This window comes from Pseudomyrmex gracilis, unplaced genomic scaffold (assembly GCF_002006095.1).
Source record: "Pseudomyrmex gracilis isolate BER0280 unplaced genomic scaffold, ASM200609v1 scaffold_19, whole genome shotgun sequence".
Lineage (NCBI taxonomy): Eukaryota > Metazoa > Arthropoda > Insecta > Hymenoptera > Formicidae > Pseudomyrmex > Pseudomyrmex gracilis.
In genome coordinates this window covers 2,553-24,484 of record NW_018020603.1, presented here as the reverse complement: position 1 = coordinate 24,484, position 21,932 = coordinate 2,553, and the positions used below count along the sequence as shown (strand labels likewise).

General features: G+C 32.6%; 5 protein-coding genes and 1 long non-coding RNA gene across 7 annotated transcripts in view; 4 read left to right on the top strand and 2 right to left on the bottom strand.

Annotated features, from left to right (window-relative positions):
- The first annotated feature begins 370 nt into the window (after positions 1 to 370).
- On the top strand, positions 371 to 5,065 carry LOC109851711. Its single transcript, XM_020422044.1, has 4 exons — positions 371 to 2,246; positions 2,366 to 2,585; positions 2,750 to 2,952; positions 3,207 to 5,065. The coding sequence occupies exons 1-4, from the start codon at positions 635 to 637 to the stop codon at positions 3,584 to 3,586; spliced, it is 2,415 nt and encodes an 804-aa protein (XP_020277633.1). The 5' UTR covers positions 371 to 634; the 3' UTR covers positions 3,587 to 5,065.
- A 668-nt stretch (positions 5,066 to 5,733) lies between these two features.
- Positions 5,734 to 11,159, top strand: LOC109851709 (probable protein phosphatase CG10417). The gene is made up of 6 exons (XM_020422041.1): positions 5,734 to 6,003; positions 6,588 to 6,870; positions 7,033 to 7,822; positions 7,919 to 8,045; positions 8,132 to 8,590; positions 8,857 to 11,159. The coding sequence occupies exons 1-6, from the start codon at positions 5,893 to 5,895 to the stop codon at positions 9,097 to 9,099; spliced, it is 2,013 nt and encodes a 670-aa protein (XP_020277630.1). The 5' UTR covers positions 5,734 to 5,892; the 3' UTR covers positions 9,100 to 11,159.
- Positions 11,160 to 14,846: 3,687 nt separating this feature from the next.
- Positions 14,847 to 16,983, bottom strand: LOC109851700 (BTB/POZ domain-containing adapter for CUL3-mediated RhoA degradation protein 3). Its single transcript, XM_020422034.1, has 5 exons — positions 16,799 to 16,983; positions 16,210 to 16,522; positions 15,929 to 16,127; positions 15,425 to 15,849; positions 14,847 to 15,372 (listed from the first exon to the last, which is right to left on the bottom strand). Exons 1-4 carry the CDS (start codon positions 16,959 to 16,961, stop codon positions 15,661 to 15,663), a joined length of 864 nt encoding a protein of 287 aa, XP_020277623.1. The 5' UTR covers positions 16,962 to 16,983; the 3' UTR covers positions 14,847 to 15,372; positions 15,425 to 15,660.
- A 280-nt stretch (positions 16,984 to 17,263) lies between these two features.
- LOC109851702 lies at positions 17,264 to 19,237 on the top strand. 2 transcript variants are annotated; one of them, XR_002249928.1, is made up of 4 exons: positions 17,264 to 17,341; positions 17,818 to 18,267; positions 18,380 to 18,663; positions 18,782 to 19,162. It is a non-coding gene; the product is annotated as an uncharacterized LOC109851702 (long non-coding RNA). The 2 variants fall into 2 exon arrangements; XR_002249929.1 differs by lacking the exon at positions 17,264 to 17,341 and having other exon boundaries at positions 18,038 to 18,267; positions 18,782 to 18,876; positions 19,147 to 19,237.
- A 1,486-nt stretch (positions 19,238 to 20,723) lies between these two features.
- On the top strand, positions 20,724 to 21,926 carry LOC109851701 (uncharacterized protein C05D11.1-like). The gene is made up of 4 exons (XM_020422035.1): positions 20,724 to 20,912; positions 21,010 to 21,153; positions 21,273 to 21,583; positions 21,664 to 21,926. Exons 1-4 carry the CDS (start codon positions 20,907 to 20,909, stop codon positions 21,704 to 21,706), a joined length of 504 nt encoding a protein of 167 aa, XP_020277624.1. The 5' UTR covers positions 20,724 to 20,906; the 3' UTR covers positions 21,707 to 21,926.
- The window catches only part of LOC109851712 (WD repeat-containing protein 6-like), a 2,727-nt gene continuing 2,505 nt past the window's right edge, over positions 21,711 to 21,932 (bottom strand). The window contains exon 3 of the mRNA XM_020422045.1: positions 21,711 to 21,749. Within this exon, the coding sequence (XP_020277634.1) occupies positions 21,711 to 21,749 (39 nt within the window). The remainder of the gene's footprint in view (positions 21,750 to 21,932) is intronic.

Below are 21,932 nucleotides of genomic sequence, written 5' to 3'. Positions count from 1 at the left end.
TCACAATCGATTATTCTTCTGTACTTTGTCTGTGATTGGTCAATTTCTTACTATTACGGCCTACAACTCTCCATTGTAGACGGCTCTTAAGGATCAATCTGTACTCATATTCTACGTCGCATTAGGTGTGAATTAATGGGTGCGTTCAGACAACTCAACAGTTGCACAACTGTTGAGAGATAATCACTTCTGATTGGATCATACTTTTGGAACCGCAGCAGATTTTGAAGAATAGTCCTATCGTAAGTGATGATCTCTCAACCGTTGAGTTGTCTGAACGCACCCAATGCTTCGGTGGAAACTAGACCGATGCTGTCCGGTGCGATCTGGCATCTCTGTCCATACGCCATTCTAAGTCAGCATGCTGTAAGGAAGCTAAAACTGTGAACACTGACTTGCACCAAACCAAACCAACCTACCAAATCTTTGAGCACCACGTGTCACGTAATAGCTTATTCGTCGACAAGTATACCTAATAAAATCAGTAAGTACATGATGACGTCGATTATTGAAGATTCTGTTCAATGTAGAAGAAGGAGACAAAAAAATAAATTGAAGAAAAAAGAGGAGAAAAAAGAACAAGATAAAACACAAAATGCGCAATTAACGGATGAATGTATAAATAACAACTTAAATGAAAAAAGTACTAGAAGATATCTCTATTTTACCAAAGAAAACTACTTCGTTAATTACTTGCACAAATCTAAATAGCGTTAGAAGTGATGGAAACGTTTCTACTAACGAAAATGTAATAAATGGAGACAATGAGATACTTCTTGATGAAAACATTTCTACTAACGAAAATGTAATAAAAGAAGAAAATGAGATACTTCTCGATGAAGACATTTCTACTAACGAAAATGTAATAAAAGAAGACGATGAGATACTTCTCGATGAAAACAAAATAAAAATATCCAGTCTTTCTCAGAAAGATAACGTCGAAGATATAGACAATGTGATTGATCAAGCACAGAGCTTGCAGTTAACTTTTGAGGAAAAAAGCAGAATAGAATTTCGTTTGGCCACAATAGGCGATACATATGAAAGACTTAATAATAATAAGCATAATAGTTTTACTTTACTAGACAATTTGTTAATAAAAGACAGTATAATAGAAGACAATATAAAATTGTGTTCAAAAAGGAATCAAAGAAAGACCAGAAGAAAACAACAAAAAGAAAAGGCGTTACAGAAAAATAATGAGAATTATTATGATTATTTATCAGATAAAGAAGAGAATTCCAAAATTCCTCAGGAGTCCGAATGTTCTAAAATAAATTTTGAATGTAGAGAGGCAATGTATGCAATGATAGATACATTAAGTCTCAATATATACTTCTCATTATGCAAAGATGATAGAATGTATTACTGCATAACGTGTAATAAAAAAATTTCTATAGAAGAGAATAACAAATTGTCAGAAGAATTTGCCAATCATATTAAATATTCTGACACTCATAAGAAGCTGTTATCTCAAATGGTAAACAATGATATAAACTGTCTGAAGGATGGAAAACCTTTCAGCATATTGGGATTGGCACGAGAACACATGATATTAGATGAAAATAAAAATGTTGTATGCTTATTATGTGAAGGCAAAAACTCACCTAACAAAGTAAATAATGACGATCAGGCAATTGCTGAACATATAATAAGCAACAATCATCAAAATTGGAAAAAATCTTGGTCATCATCTGTAAAAGAAGATCTGCAAACTATACATAAATTGTTTTCTAACAAAAAATATTCTGCACGCAAATACCTCTGTGAGTTTTGTTCTTATGAAAGTCCATTGGAAAGTAACTTCATAAAACACTTGGGTGTTTTTTATCATAGAAGACGGCTTGCAGAATTATACAAAGCAATCTGCAATTCAACTTTTGCACACGATCTGCAATTTAACTTTTACTACTGTTACACATGTCAATATTTGTGGTTTGGAAATTCACAAGCATTCAAGTATCATTATGAAACATTAGAACATAAAAACAGAATAGTATATGGTGGTATACTAGGTAAAGTACCAAAAAGAGTTTCAAATATTTTACTGAAAGCTGAACAAAAAGCTGAAGCTCTACTTGAACAATCTAATTATGAGAGTTACAATGAGATGATTCACAACATGGTGTGTAGCATAGAGGTTCAGTTACAGTGGAATTTTCCTAATTTAAGAGCTTATCCTTTTGGATCTAGAATCTCGGACTTAGCATTGCCTGGCAGCGATATCGATATATTTTTGGACTGCGGTAAGTCACTCTTGATTTATGATGTTAATTATACACATAAGGAAAAATCTGTATTTATTTTATGCTTTATACATGTATGCGTTTTCTTTGATTTTTTATATCACATGTTCATATTACAGACCACATGTACGAAGGAAGAAATTTATCACATAGAGATCCCAAAAATCTAATACTTGAAATCGCAAGTCTCTTATCTAGTAATTCTCAAGTGTGGAAAGTGCAGAATATAGTGTTAAATACTAAGATACCTATTGCAAAGGTTTATAATATTCCGCTAAGACTGATGTGTGACATTTCAGTCACAAATGGTCTAGCAGTCGAGAACACAAAACTAATTGGGTAAGTTGTCTTCTTTTGCGTTAAGATCTACTTAAGATCTAATTTATCTAGATCTAGTTTAAGATCTACTTTAGTTTAAATATCTTTAATATCGCACATTTTTGTGTGAATGTACACTTCTTGTATTGTAAGTAAATGCACATTATTATTATTATTTTTTTAAGATTTTTTAATCAAGCATTCCCATGTGGCCGCAAAATGATTTTATTTCTTAAGCAATGGTTAGGATACTCTAATCTCTCAGGATCATATAAAATAACCAACTACGCTCTAACGTGGTGTGTAATCTTTTATTTGCAAAAATTGCTAGTTTTTCCGAGTATTTCGGGACTGATAAACTTAAGCAATAAATCATGGAAAATTGATGGTAAGTTATAATATTGAATCATACTGATAAACAAAATACAAACAAAACAATCATAAATTGTGTTAAAGAAAAGTTGACAATAGAGAAATTACTTACAAAAAGAGAATACAAAAGAGAATTACTTGCTGAATTTGCCTACTAAATCAAATAAATTGCAAAAGATACTTATTTGATTGATTTATATGTGTTTATGTTTTATTGTGTTTACTTTTTAGTTTATACGTTACTGAGATTATTTGTTTTGTTTTATTTAGGTTGGGAAGTTGGTGTAAGTTATAACTTTCATGTTAGAACACCAAATTTTACTTTCGAAGAACTTTTAATGGGATTTTTTATTTTTTATGCGGAGTTTAATTACGAATACATTATTTGTCCATTGCTAGGCAAGCCACTAAAACAAAATGAATTTGATTTGAAAAAGTTGGCTCCGCATTGTAGTGAACAGTTTCCTATAACGTCACTATCTATACAAGATCCATTTGAATTATCTCGCAATCTTACTAAAGGAATTTCTAAAACTGAGCTCAAAAGATTTCAAGAATATTGCTATTATAGCGCACAGATAATAAAAAACCAATTGCCATCCGTGAATCCATTATTGTTATCATATTTCAGCTCAAGTACAGAAGTATAACTCAGGTATATTAATTTTTTAGTATTTGTACACCTACAGCGTATATAAAGACGCAATATCTCTTGAAGAAATGTACTGAACAAACGTAATATCTTTTAAGTATATTTGAACTTTTGCAGGTAACATTTATATTTGTGTAATATTTTATGTGTAATATATTATGTGTAATATTTATGTGTAATATACACAATAGATAATAACCGGTAATTGTTTGTGACTGTTGCATTTTACTTTTACATAGCTAAATTTTTTATTCTTGAGAAAATTGAGTAATAATCTGCGTTCCGTTTTACGCATATGCGCGCATTTATCTATACTATACGTAACGTGTACTATAGATAAATGCGCGCATATGCGTGAAACGGAACGCAGCCATAATAGTTCAATAGTTTTTTTATTTGCATCTATGATAATTATACATTGGGATAAAATTTGATGATGAATGAATAATTTGACATGATAAATTTTGATTTGAAAATATTATTTCATATGGTTTTAGAATTATTTTTTAAGTAAATTGCACATTTTTGCATACATATATTTGTGTGTGTATGTGATAGAATGTACAATTTGTAAAAAATTGAAATAAATTATACAGAAAATACATGGAAAAAGTTGAGATATAGTTTTCTCAAGAAATATATAGGGTGTTCGAAAAATGTTGAGCCAAAGTGTGTCAAAACACATTTTCTTTACAACTGAAAATCATATCACGCCTATCGAGTCCGGATCATTGCTTCCCACGCACTTATTGGGTCAAACGTATTAATTAATTACTTAATACCTATTGCAAATTTTGCAAAATGGTACAAGACTTTTTTGTTCAGATTGGCTTAATCTATCTAAACAATTCGGCTATATCAACATTTTTCAGTATAATATACATATATATTATAATTATACACATATAATATATACGCATGTATACATAGAAATGTAATATACAAAATATGTACAAAATTATTTCTTTACAATCATAATTTGTGTGATATAATAAATTACACAAACGACGATTATAAAGACAAGCAACAAAAAAGTAACAATATACAATATACACATAGCACAAAGATTCCATTAGACGTAAACAGCTCTATGTGATATCTAATAGAATGTCTAATGGAGTTTTTGTTCTGTGTGAACGAATGAAAAAAACAAGCAAGGTGAACTGACCGCGAGATAAAATAGATCAGAGTTTTTATATTTGCAGTATAACAATAATACTTTTTGAACAGTGAAAAAATATTAGAGAGAAAACTAATTTGTATTTTTATTTGCAGCAGATATTTCTATTGACAAGATTGTACTAATCTATTTTATCTCACAATCCATTTCATATTACCTTCTCCTTTATTGTGTAATAATTTTTGTACTTATCACTTTAAAATTATAATATCTATCAGTATTATATAGTGATTTACTTTTCTGTAATGTAAAATTATATCTTTTATATAATTACATTATATACAATAAAATGGCGACATAAATGACTGCGTTTACTCAAATGTGGGTTTTTTTTTAACTCTAATAAACTTATAAACGGTACTGTCTCGTTTACCAAAAAATCTCCAAAATTTTCCCTAAATTATTTCAATGTAAGAGCGATAAAATGAGATTTAAAATGTAAATTTTTCATCCGTCACGTCACAAAACAACCAATATACAATATGTATACATATATATAAAGATACTAAGGAATTATCAACCAATCCTAAAAGACATAGATGAATCTCTATTGGTTCCGTCAGAGAACAAGCCCACAAAACCAATAGCGTTTTATTATGCCTTTTAGAATCGGTTGAATTTGATATAAACGTACATTGTTTTTTAATATAAATTTTTTTTAACTAAAAATAAGAAAAGAACATATATGTAAAATACTTGTTAACTAGTATACGATAATCAATAATTTTATTGATTTATCTATTATTGAAAATTAACTGAGCGGGTGCTATAAAATAATCATTTTTTTCATATGAAATAAACGTATCTATGCAGTAATGCAATTTCATATAATAAGAAAGCTTGTACGAATAGAATCATATATCATATATCACCTATATACAAAACTGTTCGACGTATTTAAGGAAAAGATGGCGGCGCATGCGCACACGCTCCCGCGTCCGCTCGTGTCGTGCAGCTGGCGCCAGCTGCGCGTTGGAAAACAGAAAAGCCAAAAACCGGTCATGAGAGGCTAGTTAACGACCGTATACTACCACGCTTGGCGAGTCTTGTTTTTCAAGCGAGATATTGCGATATTTGCTTAGACGCCGCGGGATTCACACGACGGCCAGCCGGTATTTCGAAACATGGGCGCGTACTTGTCGGAGCCGAAAACGCAGAAGGAGTCGAGCGACGAAGTGGGAAAGAATGTTGCATACGGTGCGAGCTCCATGCAAGGCTGGCGGGTCAGTCAAGAGGTAAGCGGGAAGTCGTAGTTACGGCGACGACGACGACGACGACGACGACGACGACAACAATAACAACGATAGTTATGACGATGACGAAGATATTGCGATCGCGTGGCGTGCGTTTGTCGTATCTTCCAGTCTAGTTCGGGCGGGCGATGGATTCGCACAATTTGCCGGGTTGACCGATTATTTGGTTAACCGGTCACCGCGCTCCGGTTATCGCCGACGCGCACCAAACGTCGAATCCGACACCCATTAACGCCATTTGATATTCCTGGTTTATCATTTATTTGCTAACAGACAAGATATCTCAACAAAACAAAATCCACACAGTTGATGTTGTATGATGAAAAAGATTGATACAAATATAATTTTTAACGTTTTTCAACAGAGATACATGCGATAGAATATAATATTTATTATTGGCCTGTAAATATGAAGAAGTTATATAGTGGTATTGAACATATAAAAGCAATTTGTTATATTATCTTGCTTTATTTGCTAACGCCAATAAAACAAACTAATATCATTATCAAGCCAAGATGCATCATCTATACGAGCAAGAGCACTGATTCTTATAATTATTTTTCTAGGATGCCCACAACTGTTGTATAGATTTCGATGAGAATTGTTCGCTGTTTGCTGTATACGATGGCCATGGAGGACATGAGGTTGCAACATACTGTGCTCAGAAACTTCCTGATTTTATTAAACAGACAGAAGCTTACAAAAATGGCGACATCAGACAAGCTCTGATAGATGCTTTTCTTGGTTTTGATGCCACTCTCACAACACCAGAAGTAGTCAATATCCTCAAAGAGTTAGCGGGAACGTCTTTTACTTCAGAGAAAAAAGCCATTGATACAAACGAATCTGGTGCGTTTCTTTTCATACTAAGGATATGCATTATTACAGGATATACCTTTTTACGCATAATTTTCTTAATTTTATTATTTGTAAAAACTCATGTTCTTCTTTTGTCTATCTGTATGAGTAAACATTTAATAAGATTGTCTTCCTACATTACGTTGCGTGCAGATGAAGAAGAGAATGTTAATAATCTATGTATGGAAGCGACAATGCCGTTGGAACAAGTAATAGCGAAGTACCAATCAGGGATGCCAAATCCTCATGTTAAAAACTTGAAAGGAGAGAAATGTAAACGCGCGTTTGCGAGTCCTTACCTACGCGGTCGCAGAGGGCGCGAGAAAGCTAGTTGCTCGTCGTCCGGTGAGGGATGTTCGTCATTGCCATCGCCACCACCCACATCGTCTTCGTCCTCGTCGTGGAATACAAATGAGACAGATGTGAGTAGTTCGAGTCAGCCTTGCGGATCGACACTATCAAGCACCGTTGAGCGAAAAGACTCCGACTGTCCGGGAAGCAATGAGGCCGAGCAAGTATTGGACTCGACAACAAGCAACGGCAGTGCTCACACGTCTCCGCCAGTGGAATCTACTGCGGACGCGGAACTTGCTAAACCCATGGATATGCCTGACAGTTCCGAAGACGTGAAGGAAATCTCAAGTCCCGGAAAAACAACACAATGCGTTGAGTCCAATGCCAATGAAGTAGAGGTTAATGGTGCAAAATCTAAGAGAGTGGAGGACGCGGATAGCAGTAAAGGCGGAGGAGACAATGTGTCAAGCAGTTCTTGTACTCCTGTAGAGAACGGAGACGCAGGTCAGCAAGAGCGAATAACCAGCAGTCGAAAAAAAATTCAATCTGTGGATCTTTACCAAAGTTTACTTAAAAAAGACAGTGATGAGTCCGACGAAGATGATGACGATGACGAAAATGATGAAACGTTCGACGGTGTTCCTGGAAGGTATAAATTTTTGATTATTTTAATGTAAAAAGCACGTGATTTCTAAGCGCGTTGCACTTAAATCGAGGAAGTTTTTTTTTTCTTGTCGTTTCACAGCGAAGAAGATGATACGGACGACGTTGACGATGAAAGCGATGAAGATGAAGATGATGAGATCGAAGAAGAAGATCTAGATCAGGAGTCTGACGAAGACGCTGACGATCTCATGATTAATGCGGAAAAGGTAAATGGTGTTGTGTAATAATTACATATATATATATAGTAAAAATTTTACTTAAAAATTTATAATGTGTGTAACTTTTATTTCAGCCCGGTTCGGACAGCGGATGTACCGCGGTTGTAGCGATTCTCAAAGGCAACGAATTGTACGTGGCCAATGCCGGAGACTCTCGTTGTGTTCTATGCAGAGACGGTCAAGCTATTGAACTCAGTCTGGATCACAAACCTGAAGACGCACCGGAAATGGAACGTATAGTAAAAGCAGGCGGAGAAGTGACGAGTGACGGCAGAGTGAACGGCGGTTTGAACCTATCCAGAGCGCTCGGCGATCATGCGTACAAGAAGAATATGGTGTTACCGCCCCAAGAACAAATGATCTCCGCTCTACCGGATGTGAGGCACATCACAATCGAACCGGGGAAGGACGAATTTATGGTGCTCGCGTGCGACGGAATATGGAATTTTATGACCAGTCAAAGCGTTGTCCAGTTTGTACGCACTCGGTTGTCACAAAGTGGCTATGAAAATATTTCGAAGATCTGCGAGGAGGTATCGTAATTGCATTTTAGAAATTTTCCAATTTTTTTTCTTCGAGTCTCTTGGCGAATTTTGTCGTTTACGTCGTTTTAATTTTCAATTTGAAAATACTAAGTTTAAGCGTGATATGAGAAAACATCTTTTTTTACGCTTTTTTTACACGTACATGTATAAAATGTTTTATATGCTTAAAGAATATATTTAAAACATGTATGAGAGAATGTATTCTCTTGCTATTTAAATTGCTATTAATTAAGAATCGCGATTGTATGTTGCAGCTGTTTGATCATTGTCTCGCGCCGGACACTCTTGGCGACGGAACGGGTTGCGACAACATGACCGCCGTTATAGTCAAGTTCAACTTACCGAAAAATGAAATTGTCAAGAACAACGCCGTTGCCGAGGTATGCGTTGCAAAGAAGCGATCGCCCTCCCCAATCGCCGAAGAGAATAAAGAATGCGTAACGGGTGAAAACGTAATAAGCCCCTGCAAACGCACTAAGACCGAGGCAGCTATGTGAAGTAAGTGGCGCACCACGTCGTGAACTGATCTCCGGAAGCGGACGAATGAATGTGAGTTTTATGTGAAATTACGTAAGAAATTCTTTGTATTACTGCGTAAAATTCTAGCATTTTTGCAGTAACGAAGAGCGAAATAGTGTGTAGGGTGTGTTAATTGTGTTGGTCGCTGCTGACTGGTCGAGTGGAGCACGTGGGAATATATATATATATACACACACGCATATACACATACAAAATACACACACACACACTTATAATAATATTATTTTCCGAAAGAACGTTTATATTTCTCGATATAGTACGCATCGAATATTTGCTTCTCTTTTTTAAGTTTGCATCTTGTGCATTTCTATTTAACAGCATGTGCATACATACGTACAGTGAAACACAATCTGTGAGAAAGAATTCTTGGGTTTGGCACAACAACATTGACAACATTAGAAACGTCTTGTATATTTTATTATAGCCACATCAGTAACAAAGCAATAGGGGTAAGAGATACAGTGATTGGCCACTTAAGGAAAACTGCGCTATATAGAGTAAATTATAAAATTAAATTTAATAACTTGAAGTAAATCTTCAGTACTACTAGCTCAAACAAACTATAACAATCGCAAATAAACTAATAAATTTATTAGAAAATTTGAAAAATTGTTCAAAATTTGATAAAATATTTCCTATAGTCAAAATAGACAGTTATTGGCCATATGAGTTCTGTTAGTATCTGTTTACATAACANTTATCATAATAAAGTTTTTATTTTGACTTATGAAAATATAGGAATGAATATTTTATTTATAACACATTAAAAACTAACAAACCTACTTACATTTGTATTTATAACTCAAAATAAGAGGCCAATGACTGTCATATGGTTTTCATAACCTTAAAAACAGTGATTGGCCAGTTGGTCAATGATTATCGTATAACAATAAGTTTTTGAGCTTCTTAAATACTATAATATTACTTTTATTCGGAGCAGAAAAACTTAATTAATATTAAAATGTTTATAATTTAGAATATAATGATAGTATTTTTTTTATATTTATTACTACTTTACTACATGGCCAATTACTGTTGGGAGGCCAACAACTATACTGTTTACCCCTATGTTGTTATTGTCAATAATGTTGCGTCTAATCTGAACGCAGTTTTATTTTTTAAGTTTTCATTGAAAAATAATTCATCGTACGGTCTAACATTTTAATTATATTATGTATAAAAAATAAATATACCGATTCAAAAAAAAAATTCATTTAATAGAATTCAAAATAGTTCATCCATTTTTTTAATAAGTATATTCACAGACATAATAAGTGATAGGTGTGTACGCTCAATTTAAAGTGTACAATTGTTTCTATAGGATTTTGTAGAATTTGATCATTAAACTGTACTTGGAATGCTCGCTTCAATGAGAATAAGTCGCGAGAAAAAGGATAGATTGCTCATGCATCATTCCTTTCGTTATTTTTCTGTCTCATTCTTTTATCACTGATTGTTTTATCATAGCAGTTTTCATTGTAGTGACAAGCATTCCGTTATAATGAGTTCACACAATTTGGACATATTAATAGGACTTTAATTGTTCTTCGTATAATTTCTCATATAATTCTTTTTAAATTAGGTAAATGACGTAATGGGTGCTGATAAGTGAACAATGAAATAATTTTCATACACTTGAATATGTACGAAAATAAAGTTAGATATTAATTTGGATAAATAACTTTTTCTTTTTTTTTTTTTCTTTTTTTTCATTATTATATTTCTTATTTCACATTTTTTTCCATTTAATAATTTTTACTCTTTTTCTCTGCTCGACAAACATATCATATTTTCATATTATGATAATGACAATTTTCTCAAAACTATTGTAAGAACACAAAATTCAAAATATAATAAATTTTATTTTAATACATGTAAACAATTCTTTTATGTTGAAGACTAATTAATTGATTATTGACGTTAAACTTATAAAAATAAATAAATATGTGTTTGTGTTTCATTGTGTCATTTATTTTGAACTATAATAAAAAAAAGTTTAATAATTTTCCTTTTTGATCCTTATTGTATTACACGTGTTGTTTTGTTTTNTTTTTTTTTTTTTTTTTTTTTTTTTTTTTTTTTTTTTTTTTTTTTTTGACTTTAGTATCTCTCATTGGATTCCATTTATTCTTCGTCCCGCATATAATCCCATTTGCTCCAGATGCACTTACAAAAGTATATTCCTTGAGTTTGTAGGTTTAAAACAATATAATATATATAGATATATATATATATATATATATATAAAAATGTATATATTTATAAATGTAGATTATAAGATTTATATTTGTAAGTCAATACATTATCTCTCTTATTTTTACGAAATAGAATTTATTTTTGAATCCCTGGGTACATAGTGGTCGAACGGATGGGTGTGCGAGTAGCCTTAAGATGTTTAAACTGTATTATGTAATTAAGACAATTGCGTGTAACGCGTTACCAATTTGTGATCTTATATTAAAGATGACGTATAAAGGGATACAAACAACAGAAGTGTACTCGCGTTAAGTACTCGTATTTTGGAACAATATGAACACGAGGATTTGTGTGAAATGTCACAAACTGTTTTTTTTTTTTCTTCTTTTTTTTTTTTTTGTAAATTTATACGGCTCTGTGTGTATAAAACACACATCGTAGCTTTGAAGAAACGATAAAGGTAATTTGTATTGCGGAAAAAAGAATTGCAATTGCATTAAACAAACGCGTGACAAAGTTATGAGGTTCCGGTAAAAATTTGATAATATTACGCACACACAAAAACTTGACTTGCGTCACGAGATCACAAAACGTTCTGGAAAGTCCAAAACGCTCGTATGAATGTCATTATAGTCACAGAATTCTTTCTGACATTCTCGGCGTACCTTATGAATATTTGTAGTATTACGAGACACGCGCGCAAGATACTTTGATATTTCCGACAAACGGAAATTTAAAATTCCACACTCTAATCGCGACACGTTTTCAAAATTAAATATGCGGAACTTGCACAGTACGTGTAATAACATATGTTATAATCATAAATAGATAATACTTCGAACATAAAGATCTACTGTAAAATTAATAATCGTTTTGTTTATAGTTAAAAGTCTTTTATGTAAGAATCTCCGTCTTCGCGAGATGCGAGAACTTCGGATTTTAATTATAGAGAGGTTTGTGTAAGACTATGCAAAAATTTTATGGAAAAAAAAAAAAAAAAAAAAAGTGTAGAAATTAAATAAATGTAAGTCAATCGATCTATTGACATCTTTGCGATATATTTGTAACGTTTTCCGTCAATATATATATTCTTCTGTCGATGCTCATGTGTAATCGTGGCTGTTAGTAGACAGTAATTTCATCGAAAACAAAAACCATTGTGTATAGTTAAAAAAAAAAAAAAAAAAAAAAAAAAAAAAAAAAAAAAAAAGCAATCACGATACACTTACGTAAACACACCGTTTATAAGGTGATCAGTAGTAGCGTGTCGATACTAGACAAAACGGTATCTAGTATCATTCAGAAGAAACAACTGATGTGCCTTTTCTAATTCAGGGGTTTAACAACCTCCGACAACATGTGTATGCACATTTGATTCCGTCTTAAGAAGAAACGTTTGCGAATACTGTCTTTAGCTGCAAACTGTCGTACATATATATATGTGTGTATATATATACGTATATATATATATGTATGTACGTATTTATGTATGTATTCACATACATTTATGTATAATAATATCTTATTTCATAATACATGTCGCTGGAATCAATCTCAACGTTTGCCTCTATTTTCTTTTTTGTTTTTATTTCCAGTTTTTTCTTTTTATTAAGAAAATTTAATGTTTCAAAATTAATAAAAACCCGAAAAACTCTCGCAGAAAGTTTTTGCACTTGATTTTGCGTCTAAGCGGAGATTTTAATAATATGCATATAATCTTCTGTGTAAATGGTAGAACCAGATTTATATTACGTTTTTAAAGAGAGAGAGAGAGAATTTGCATTATTTTATTTTATAATTTTCTTCGAATGCGCTCCACTTTTTGCTATTTTAGATAAATTCTGAGAAAAAAATTAATATACTGTATATATATCTCGAAAATGCCAAAAGCGTATGTATAAATTTAAGTTTTTTTTTTTTTTTGAATAATCTATAAATTTCTATTGCGCTTATTTAAAATCGTAAACACAAGAAACTTCATAGGGTATATTTTGTGCAACGTAAATATATATTCGATTCAATAATATTATACACGTACGGAGTGTCCAAAACTTTTTGACACAATCAAAGTGTGAAAATAGATTAGATCAATCCTAACGAAAACAGTTTAACAACTTTGCAAAATTCCCAGTGGTTATTAAAATATTAATATGAGCCATTAACAAGCACGTGGGAAGGCTGAATTCTATGGGGCGTGTATAAAACCATGTGATATTGCTTAAATTTGTACAATTTTCTAACAACGGAATAACACACAGCGAGCGACAGCTTCTCGCTATCAGCTGATATTCATTTATTGATTTTCTGAAAATTACATAGTTTTATATACGCCTACAGAATCGAGTCCGTCGCTACTCACGCGCGTTCTCATTGGCTCACATGTTAATTAACTTAATATCTTAATAACTATTAAAATTGAGCAAAACTGTACATGACTTTTCCGTTCAGATTGACCCAATATATTTTCATACGTCGGCTGTGTCAAAAAGTTTTAGACACCTTGTATATAATACAACTTACATGTTTTACAGACATGAAAATATATTACAATATTGTATATGTACTATGTCTTATAACAATAACACATGGATTCTTAAACCTGTGTAGAATTACGGATCATGTATTGAAAATTACACACATAAAAATGCATATAATCCATGTATGTTTCCATATAGTTTACTTTTTTTTTATTTATCTAACATATGTTTCTTTCGAGAAAATTGAGCAGATTTATCTTGATTACTTCTCTTATAAAATAAAAAAAATTGATGTTTCTCTTTTTTTTTTACCGTTATTGTAACAGTTATATTGTAACAATAGACACTCGCACGAACTTCGGTACACCGCAGTTCTGATTGCCACAATTCTGTTGCGTAAGTGAAAGTATAAATTAGTGAAACAAAAATCAATCTTTTATTGTTGCATATATAATGACATAAAAAAAATAATTACACATAAATGTGCATCATATTACGAGACGGGAAAGAAAAACATTTTATAAAATATCTTGTCAAACAATTTCGCGGCGATAAATCGCTGCTGTTTTTGACGACAAATTGTTTTCGACCAATTTTGTCAGGTGTAGTGATTAATAATTAAACTCAAAATGTACATTTTAAAATTCAATTCGTGTAATCTCCTTCCCTTTGATCGAAGCAAAAATTTGCGCATTAAAAAAAACCTTTTTCTAACTGATGTTACATTTGTTTACTTTGCTGGCAGTAATGTTTACTCCAGCTTATTCTTTCCACAATTCAACAAAATCTTAATGTTGTTGAAAGATATATGCAAATTATACGTGTTTTGAGAGTTTTATTGATATATATTAAATTATGGAAATTTTTAAGAAAAAGTATATAATAAACATGATGAATTTATCATGATGTCTGTAGGAATAATAAGTGGTAATTTATATATTTATATTTATATTTATATATATATATATTAAAAAGATCTTCACATGTACCTGCATCATACGATATCTGCCGTGTCCAGAAATAACGACAGTGATAATGATAATAAAGATGATTGATGATATAATAATAAAATAATACAATATATCGTGATAATAATACTTATAACAGGTAACAACGCAGTCCTAGTTTAGCGCAAAAATCTTTTTATAACAATTTAATTAATCTATATACGACTGCTTAAAAGTGTTGTTTTCTTTTGTAGAGTATAAATTTATAAATAATTTTTTTTTTTTTTTTATCAGTCACAGAATGGCAACTTGGACTTATTTCTCTGTCGTGGATTTAATACAAATTTGGCACATAAATAGTAAGGCGCGCAAGACGCTACACACATTCTTTTCGATTCACAAGACAAAATCGATAAAGTGCCATTCTTAATCGTACATTAATATATATTTACAAACACGCGCTTGTATAGCAAGAACAATAAAAGGAAAGAACCTTAAAGACACACAAATTTGTCATTCCGTTTTATATAAATCAGGAAAGTGACACACGTATCTTTTTATATTAAACAGAGCGTGTAATCTTGTGCGATGTGTGATGTATCGAGATGACCTATCGTACGACCGNGTGTAATCTTGTGCGATGTGTGATGTATCGAGATGACCTATCGTACGACCGAAGTTAAATCCAACTGGTTTTTTCCTCCCCTCCCCCCCCCCCCGTCTTCCGACAGAATGAGAAAAAACGAGAGATTCGGCACAGAGATAGAGACAGTCTAGAATCACACTCATACGACTATTGTCCTTGATACTTCGCGGTTTGTTTCATTTAATTTGGTTTCTTGAAAGAGCGCACAACGCTGAGGAACGCGGCATGTGGTGGATTGAGAACGACATTGTGTCAGTTGAGGTTTTGTTTGTTGGAGCGAAGGCGAGCTAACCCCGAACGCTCGCCCTCTTCTTCGTCGGACGCGCATGCCGCACCGCGCAAAGACGTCGCTTGCATCAAGTCCTGATCCGGACAATTTCTATGTTCGTACAACAAAATGTTTAATGTTTCCTCGTATATTCGCGCTTCAGGAAATTCGACCTGAAAAGAGAAGTATTGTTTATCAAATAATTCTGAGAAAATGTCAATGAGATCCATATTACCACATCATCAATATTACCTTTGTGTGTTTCTTATCGGTTGTATAGACGATTGAATGGCAGCAGACTTCAGCCACCTTACGACCGTGTCCGTAAAACGTCCAACAACAAATCTCGGTTGAGCCAATAACATCTTTAATGAATAACACTCTACCGCTGAATCTAAGCGACATCTTGTCAAATAATTCTATATTTTTAAGTAGATTATCGTCTGATGTACTGCAAAGATTGAGAAGTTTATTTATTTTCGAAAAAAAAAAAAACGGCAATATTTCACAATAGTAGTATTTAATATTATTACCTTGTGTAAGAATATTTATTATTATGCCTATTAATGAGCAGTTTGACCACAGGTTTATTAGTGCTGTTTATGAGTAACTGTTCTTCCTTTTGAGAGGCGATAAGAGGGACTCTGCAGATCGGTTCTGATTCCCGATCTTTGTAAAGAAGCGCATGTTCACAGGACTCTACCAGCTCGCTGATGCAATAATACTTTGCCTCCGCCAGCAGTTCCGCCATGTCTCTCGTATTATCCGGCAACGGAACCGAACCGTCCCTCAAAAAATTCAAGATTGTCCCAAAATGCTTGCCACAGCGATCGATCAATATCCAGCCTACAATTGGTAAAAAAAAAAGCAACAAGTTACAAAAGACAAATAAAGCAAACTCTGATCGTATTTAGCGAATCTTGAAAATTAACATAAAATAGTCTGCTTTCACAAATAAATGTTCGAATAAATAAATTCTTACGCTTTTATATATGTTTCTTACAAGATAGGGAATAGATAATCAGCAATTTTAAGACCGATCAACATTGCGTGTTGTGCGATCTTACGCGTTTGACCAAGAGATTGCAGTATGTACACAAAAACACATACGAAGTATCTCACCTTCTGAGTCAGTAAGAACCTCCATGCGGCCGCTAAACATAGCGCGGAGCATAGTATCCTGCTTCTGCAAGGTGCCTATGGTGGTGTAGTGGAGTGAACCACCGACGTTGAGTTTAACATATTCGGAGGGACACTTGCTCACTGTCGTGTGCTCGCCCGACATAACGAAACTTCGACGAGATAACCTGGCGAAGCCGGGACAAGCGAATAACCACGACGTCGCGTGGCCGATAAGAGCGTGTATCGATCTCGTAGATGCGATCAGAGGCAACGAAGAAGGCGTGTAACCAACGGAGAAACACCCTGAGAACGTTCGCGTTAAACGTGCGCAACACGTCACGCGACTGTTATCGTGATTAAAAAAATCAGACCGATTGTCACCGAAATAGCTCTTTCACATCAAATAACGATTCTTGAGGAGAGAAAAAGACATGCGTTCTAACAAATTTCCATTTCGCTCCATTTTTCCTCGCTATGTCACCAACACGACGAATTCAAGGCGAGCAACGGGTGCGCTGAACGAATCGGCGGATAAGGATCATGGTATGGATGGATATAAGTATAGAAGATAGGTTTTCATTTCTCGGAGACGCGCAGTAGCAACCAATGAAACGCTCGTCTTTTTGACACAATGAATATGGCGTTTGTTTGGTTTGTTTCCTCATATATGTAATCGCACAACCAGCCAAATATAAACTACAAAACAAATTATACAATCATATACTAATTGTATAAATAATAGAATTATACAATTATATAATAATTATGTAATTTGTTTTAATATAAAATTATGTATATATAAGTAACTTTATTTATACAGGGTGTCTGAAAAAGTTTGAGCGAGTGGCGTGTGACACAACTTCTTGCGATCAACTGATGTTTACAACTGAAAATCAGACACGATTACAGAGTTCGAATCATTGCTTCCCACGCACTCATTAGATCACCATTGTATTAATTAATCACTTAATAACTATTGCAAATTTTTTGTAAAATGGTACGTGATTTTTCGGTTTCAGATTAATCTATCTTCACACTTCGGCTGTGTCAAAATTTTTCAGACACCCTGTGTTTACACTTAGGCAGGTATTCATAGTCGGATCTTAAGACGATCCATCCTATATTAAAAAAGGCATGTGCCATTGTTGCCTCTTTTCCGCGTTGCCCATTGGTCGGTTGGTTGGTCGATCGAGATTAATATAGTATATGTAATGATGATATATAATATAATAACGCGAGAGAAGAGATTTTGACAGTTCGTCGTATACANATGGAAAAATTTAGCGGTTAGAGAACACGTAATAGTAAAAAGAAAAAAATATAAGTATTTGAAAAGTGAGAAAGTAAATCGGAAAAATCGCGAAAACGAATAGTGACGGAGAAGCGATTTTGACAGTTCGTCGTATAATTGTCAAAAGTGAGGTGACATGCAGAATCAAAAGCTAGATTATTCCTCGCAGATGACACGCGTAAGTATATTAATAATAACATACCACCGAAAAAACAAATATAAGTAAAAAGTATATAAAGTATAAAATTTAATTATACATATACACATAATATAATAGATTATAATTTCAGGTTAAGATGAGGTTATTTTTTATTTCTGTTCTTATAAAGAGACAGAAACCATGAGAAGCGACAGAGAAGTGGAATGACAAACGTTCGTTTTATCATTTAACAAAAAATCATAGTGACTGCGTTAAAATGTGAAATAAAGCACTGGTGATTTGCTAACTGTCAATATAATCATGGGGGATGAGATTTTACGTGACCAGATAATTGACACCAACACATCGTATCTGGCGAGAAGTTTCACAGCTGCTGAAGTGAACTCGCAAAGAGTCGTTGTAGTTCCCGATGTTGTACGTATTATAAGTATATTAATAATAACATACCACCGAAAAACAAATATAAGTAAAAAGTATATACAGTATAAAATTTAATTACATATACACATAATATAATAGATTATGATTTCAGGTTAAGATGGTTGTTGTGAAGGGCAGACCAAGTTTAGATGAGTATTTTAAGTTGCAAAAAAAAGAAAGAATAGAATAGATGAACACATCGCGAAGGTAAGATGAAAAAGTTAAAAGCAAAAAACAGATAAAGGTAACTTGAGCAATCTATTAAAGAAATTAAAGTATATATTTGAATTTGATAAGATTAGATTATATGTATATCATTAAGATATAGTAGATTATACATACTATTTTTTATACAAATAATACATATATTTTTTTCTGCGTACGTCAATAAAATATTATTAGGTTAGGTTATACATACATACATCCCTTAATATTGTCAGCATTTCTTTCTATTTTGTTCTTTCACAATTTTTTAAGGAATCTATACCTACCGAAATACTGACGAGTGTGCCTATACCTGGTATAGATTTTATCACTTTTTATCAAATTAAGAGATATACCACGGAAACGTTCAAACAACATCCTAAACTAAATTTTAAAAAGCTGCCATTTTTTACTTATTTAAATGACATTAATACAAATTTTATTTATGTAAGTATCGGTTTGTGTACCGCATATTATTGTATAAAGTTCTATTTAGTTAAAATGTATATATTTGTCTTCATATTTTTTCTTTCAATAGTCAAAATGCAATATTTGTTTAAATGTAAGTATAGTATAATATAGTATTAAATACTCACAGTTATTTGTAATTCAGTTATATGTTTTAGTAGACACTTTCTCTATTAGTAACGAATATAGAAAGTATATTCCGTTATTGCTGGAAGTCGTCAAAGAATCTATGAAGAAAAGAACTGATGTTAGAAACTTTAATACTCAAATTGGTCTTATTAATCCGCACAGTATATCTTTAATGTTTCAAGTAATGCATTATATATAGTAAAAAACTACATTCTTCTAGAAAAAAGTATATTTTAATAACTTGAAACTTTAAAGTACATTTTAACCAGTTTTTTTTTGTTTAGATGGAAGTACACAACTATGAAAAAGGTGTACAATTGTATAAACAGTTTGTATATGACACTGAACTAACGGCCGACAAATTGACAATATTAATGACACAAGCAACAAACAGTCTTAAGCAAACAACGGGAGAAGATAATTGTCTTCTTAAAGCTTTAATGATAATATTGTTGTATAAAATAGGTAAATCTGCGGAGATTTTATTTACTAATTACATTACAATTATAATGTAACGATAATATAATGGAATATGTTAAATATAATATGATGATAATAGCGAAAATTCTTTGGCAGACAATTGTCCGTTTACATCCAACATATACCAGCTGTATACTTTGTTGAGTTCTCTCAGAGATCATCTAAATACTGCAGGAGAAAAGAAAATGTTAGAGGAACTCGAATCTGTTCGAAAAACGATGACTTCACCACAGAATATGTTTGCATACATGGCCGTCAATGTCGATAAATTAACCAAACACGTTCCTGATGTCTACGCTCCGTGGAATAAATTTTTTCCAGAGTTTATGACATCAAAAAAAACAAGATAAGTGTAAGTGAACCTTTGAAATATTTAAAAAAAAGTATGTAACTTTAAATATCAATCATGAGATCTAAGCTTCTTGTTTGTGCATTTAATTTTATATACCATAAACGTAATCAACGCAGACAGATAGAAACTCACGAGATGAGATGCAGAAGTAATAGTATAATACACATAGATTTAAAGTAACACTATTATATAGAAAACTGGTTTTAATAATGTATAATAAAAAAAATACTTAAAATTAAGATGCTAATAAGTTGCTACAACATANAAAAAATTACACGATTGGTCTGACTTTTACATTGGTGTACTAATAATATCATATGTTTAAAACTTTACGTATATCAATTTTTGATCTTTTTTTGCCAGCTGCGAATATAAGAATTAGAAGTACGTAAATGTATGCAATAAACTATACATGTTTTAGGTCTACTGTCACCGCTGACTGGGAATTACTTGACCCTTTTTTAATGAAATAACTGAAAACGGTTATATTCATCCAACAGAAAATGTACAATCTTCGTCCTTCATTCAAGTTTGTCCGTGTATAAATGATTTTCACGATCCTGATTTGGCAGCTTTAATTGTCTGTTTACAGTATTTCTCACAAATGGAAGTAAGCACGTAATGATTGGTGATAAAAAAAATTGATTGTTTGATAAAAACTGCGTAATGTTTGCCATATGTTTCACGCATGCATGGTTTTTTTTCAGGGACCTTTATGGAAAGTAATGAAAACAAAAGAATGTTCTTGTGATTTTAATATTTTTTTGAATCCGAGCACAGGACTCTTAAATTTACAGCTTTTTACAGCTACAAACATAGTAGCTGCGTACAAGAAGACGAAGTCGATAGTGGTATGACTTTAGTTTGTTTTGTTTTTGAAATTATAACTGAATTGTCAGAATGTATATATAATTTGTNAAAAACAGCGCGAGTTTAGATCGTCTCTGTAATGTTGAAACTTTTGTTTTAGGAGACGCATATTACGGAAGCCAAATGGGACCAACATCTTTACAACTCAGCTAAATCGTTAGCTATCTTAAAATGTGTAAATGAAGGAAAATCCATAACCGACATAATATACATATCATTCGAGCGCTACTGCAGAAACTTGCCGCCTGATTATAATTCTCTTATGGTGCGACGTATTTCTGCCGTTACTATGGACGATATGAGCCGCGTGGCAGCTTCGTATGTTAAATCGTTGTTTGATCCGAAAAGCGTCAAAACTGCCATCGTCTGTAATAAGTCCAAATTCGCCGAGATAATAAAGGCTTTTGAAGGGTAAATAAAAATGTGTATTTTATATCTTTTATTATAGTACCAAAGAATAAAAGTGTATACATACAATCACATTTTTATAGGATGAAATANAATCTTAAACAAGTTGATTTTAAAGTACTGTGAACAATTATGCCAAAGAAGAACAAGACTGATCTACTGGATATAACTTTTAAAACACAGTTGTAGAAAAGATACTTTTCATGTTTATACAGAATGTCCGATAATTACTTTAAAATCTTTTGTAAACAGGTAGAAGAAGTGAAACTGAGTCNAAAAGTTTTGAACCAGTTTTTTCTATTACATATAAAGTAATTATTGAATAAATCAACCCAGATTTGGAGAGCAAAAT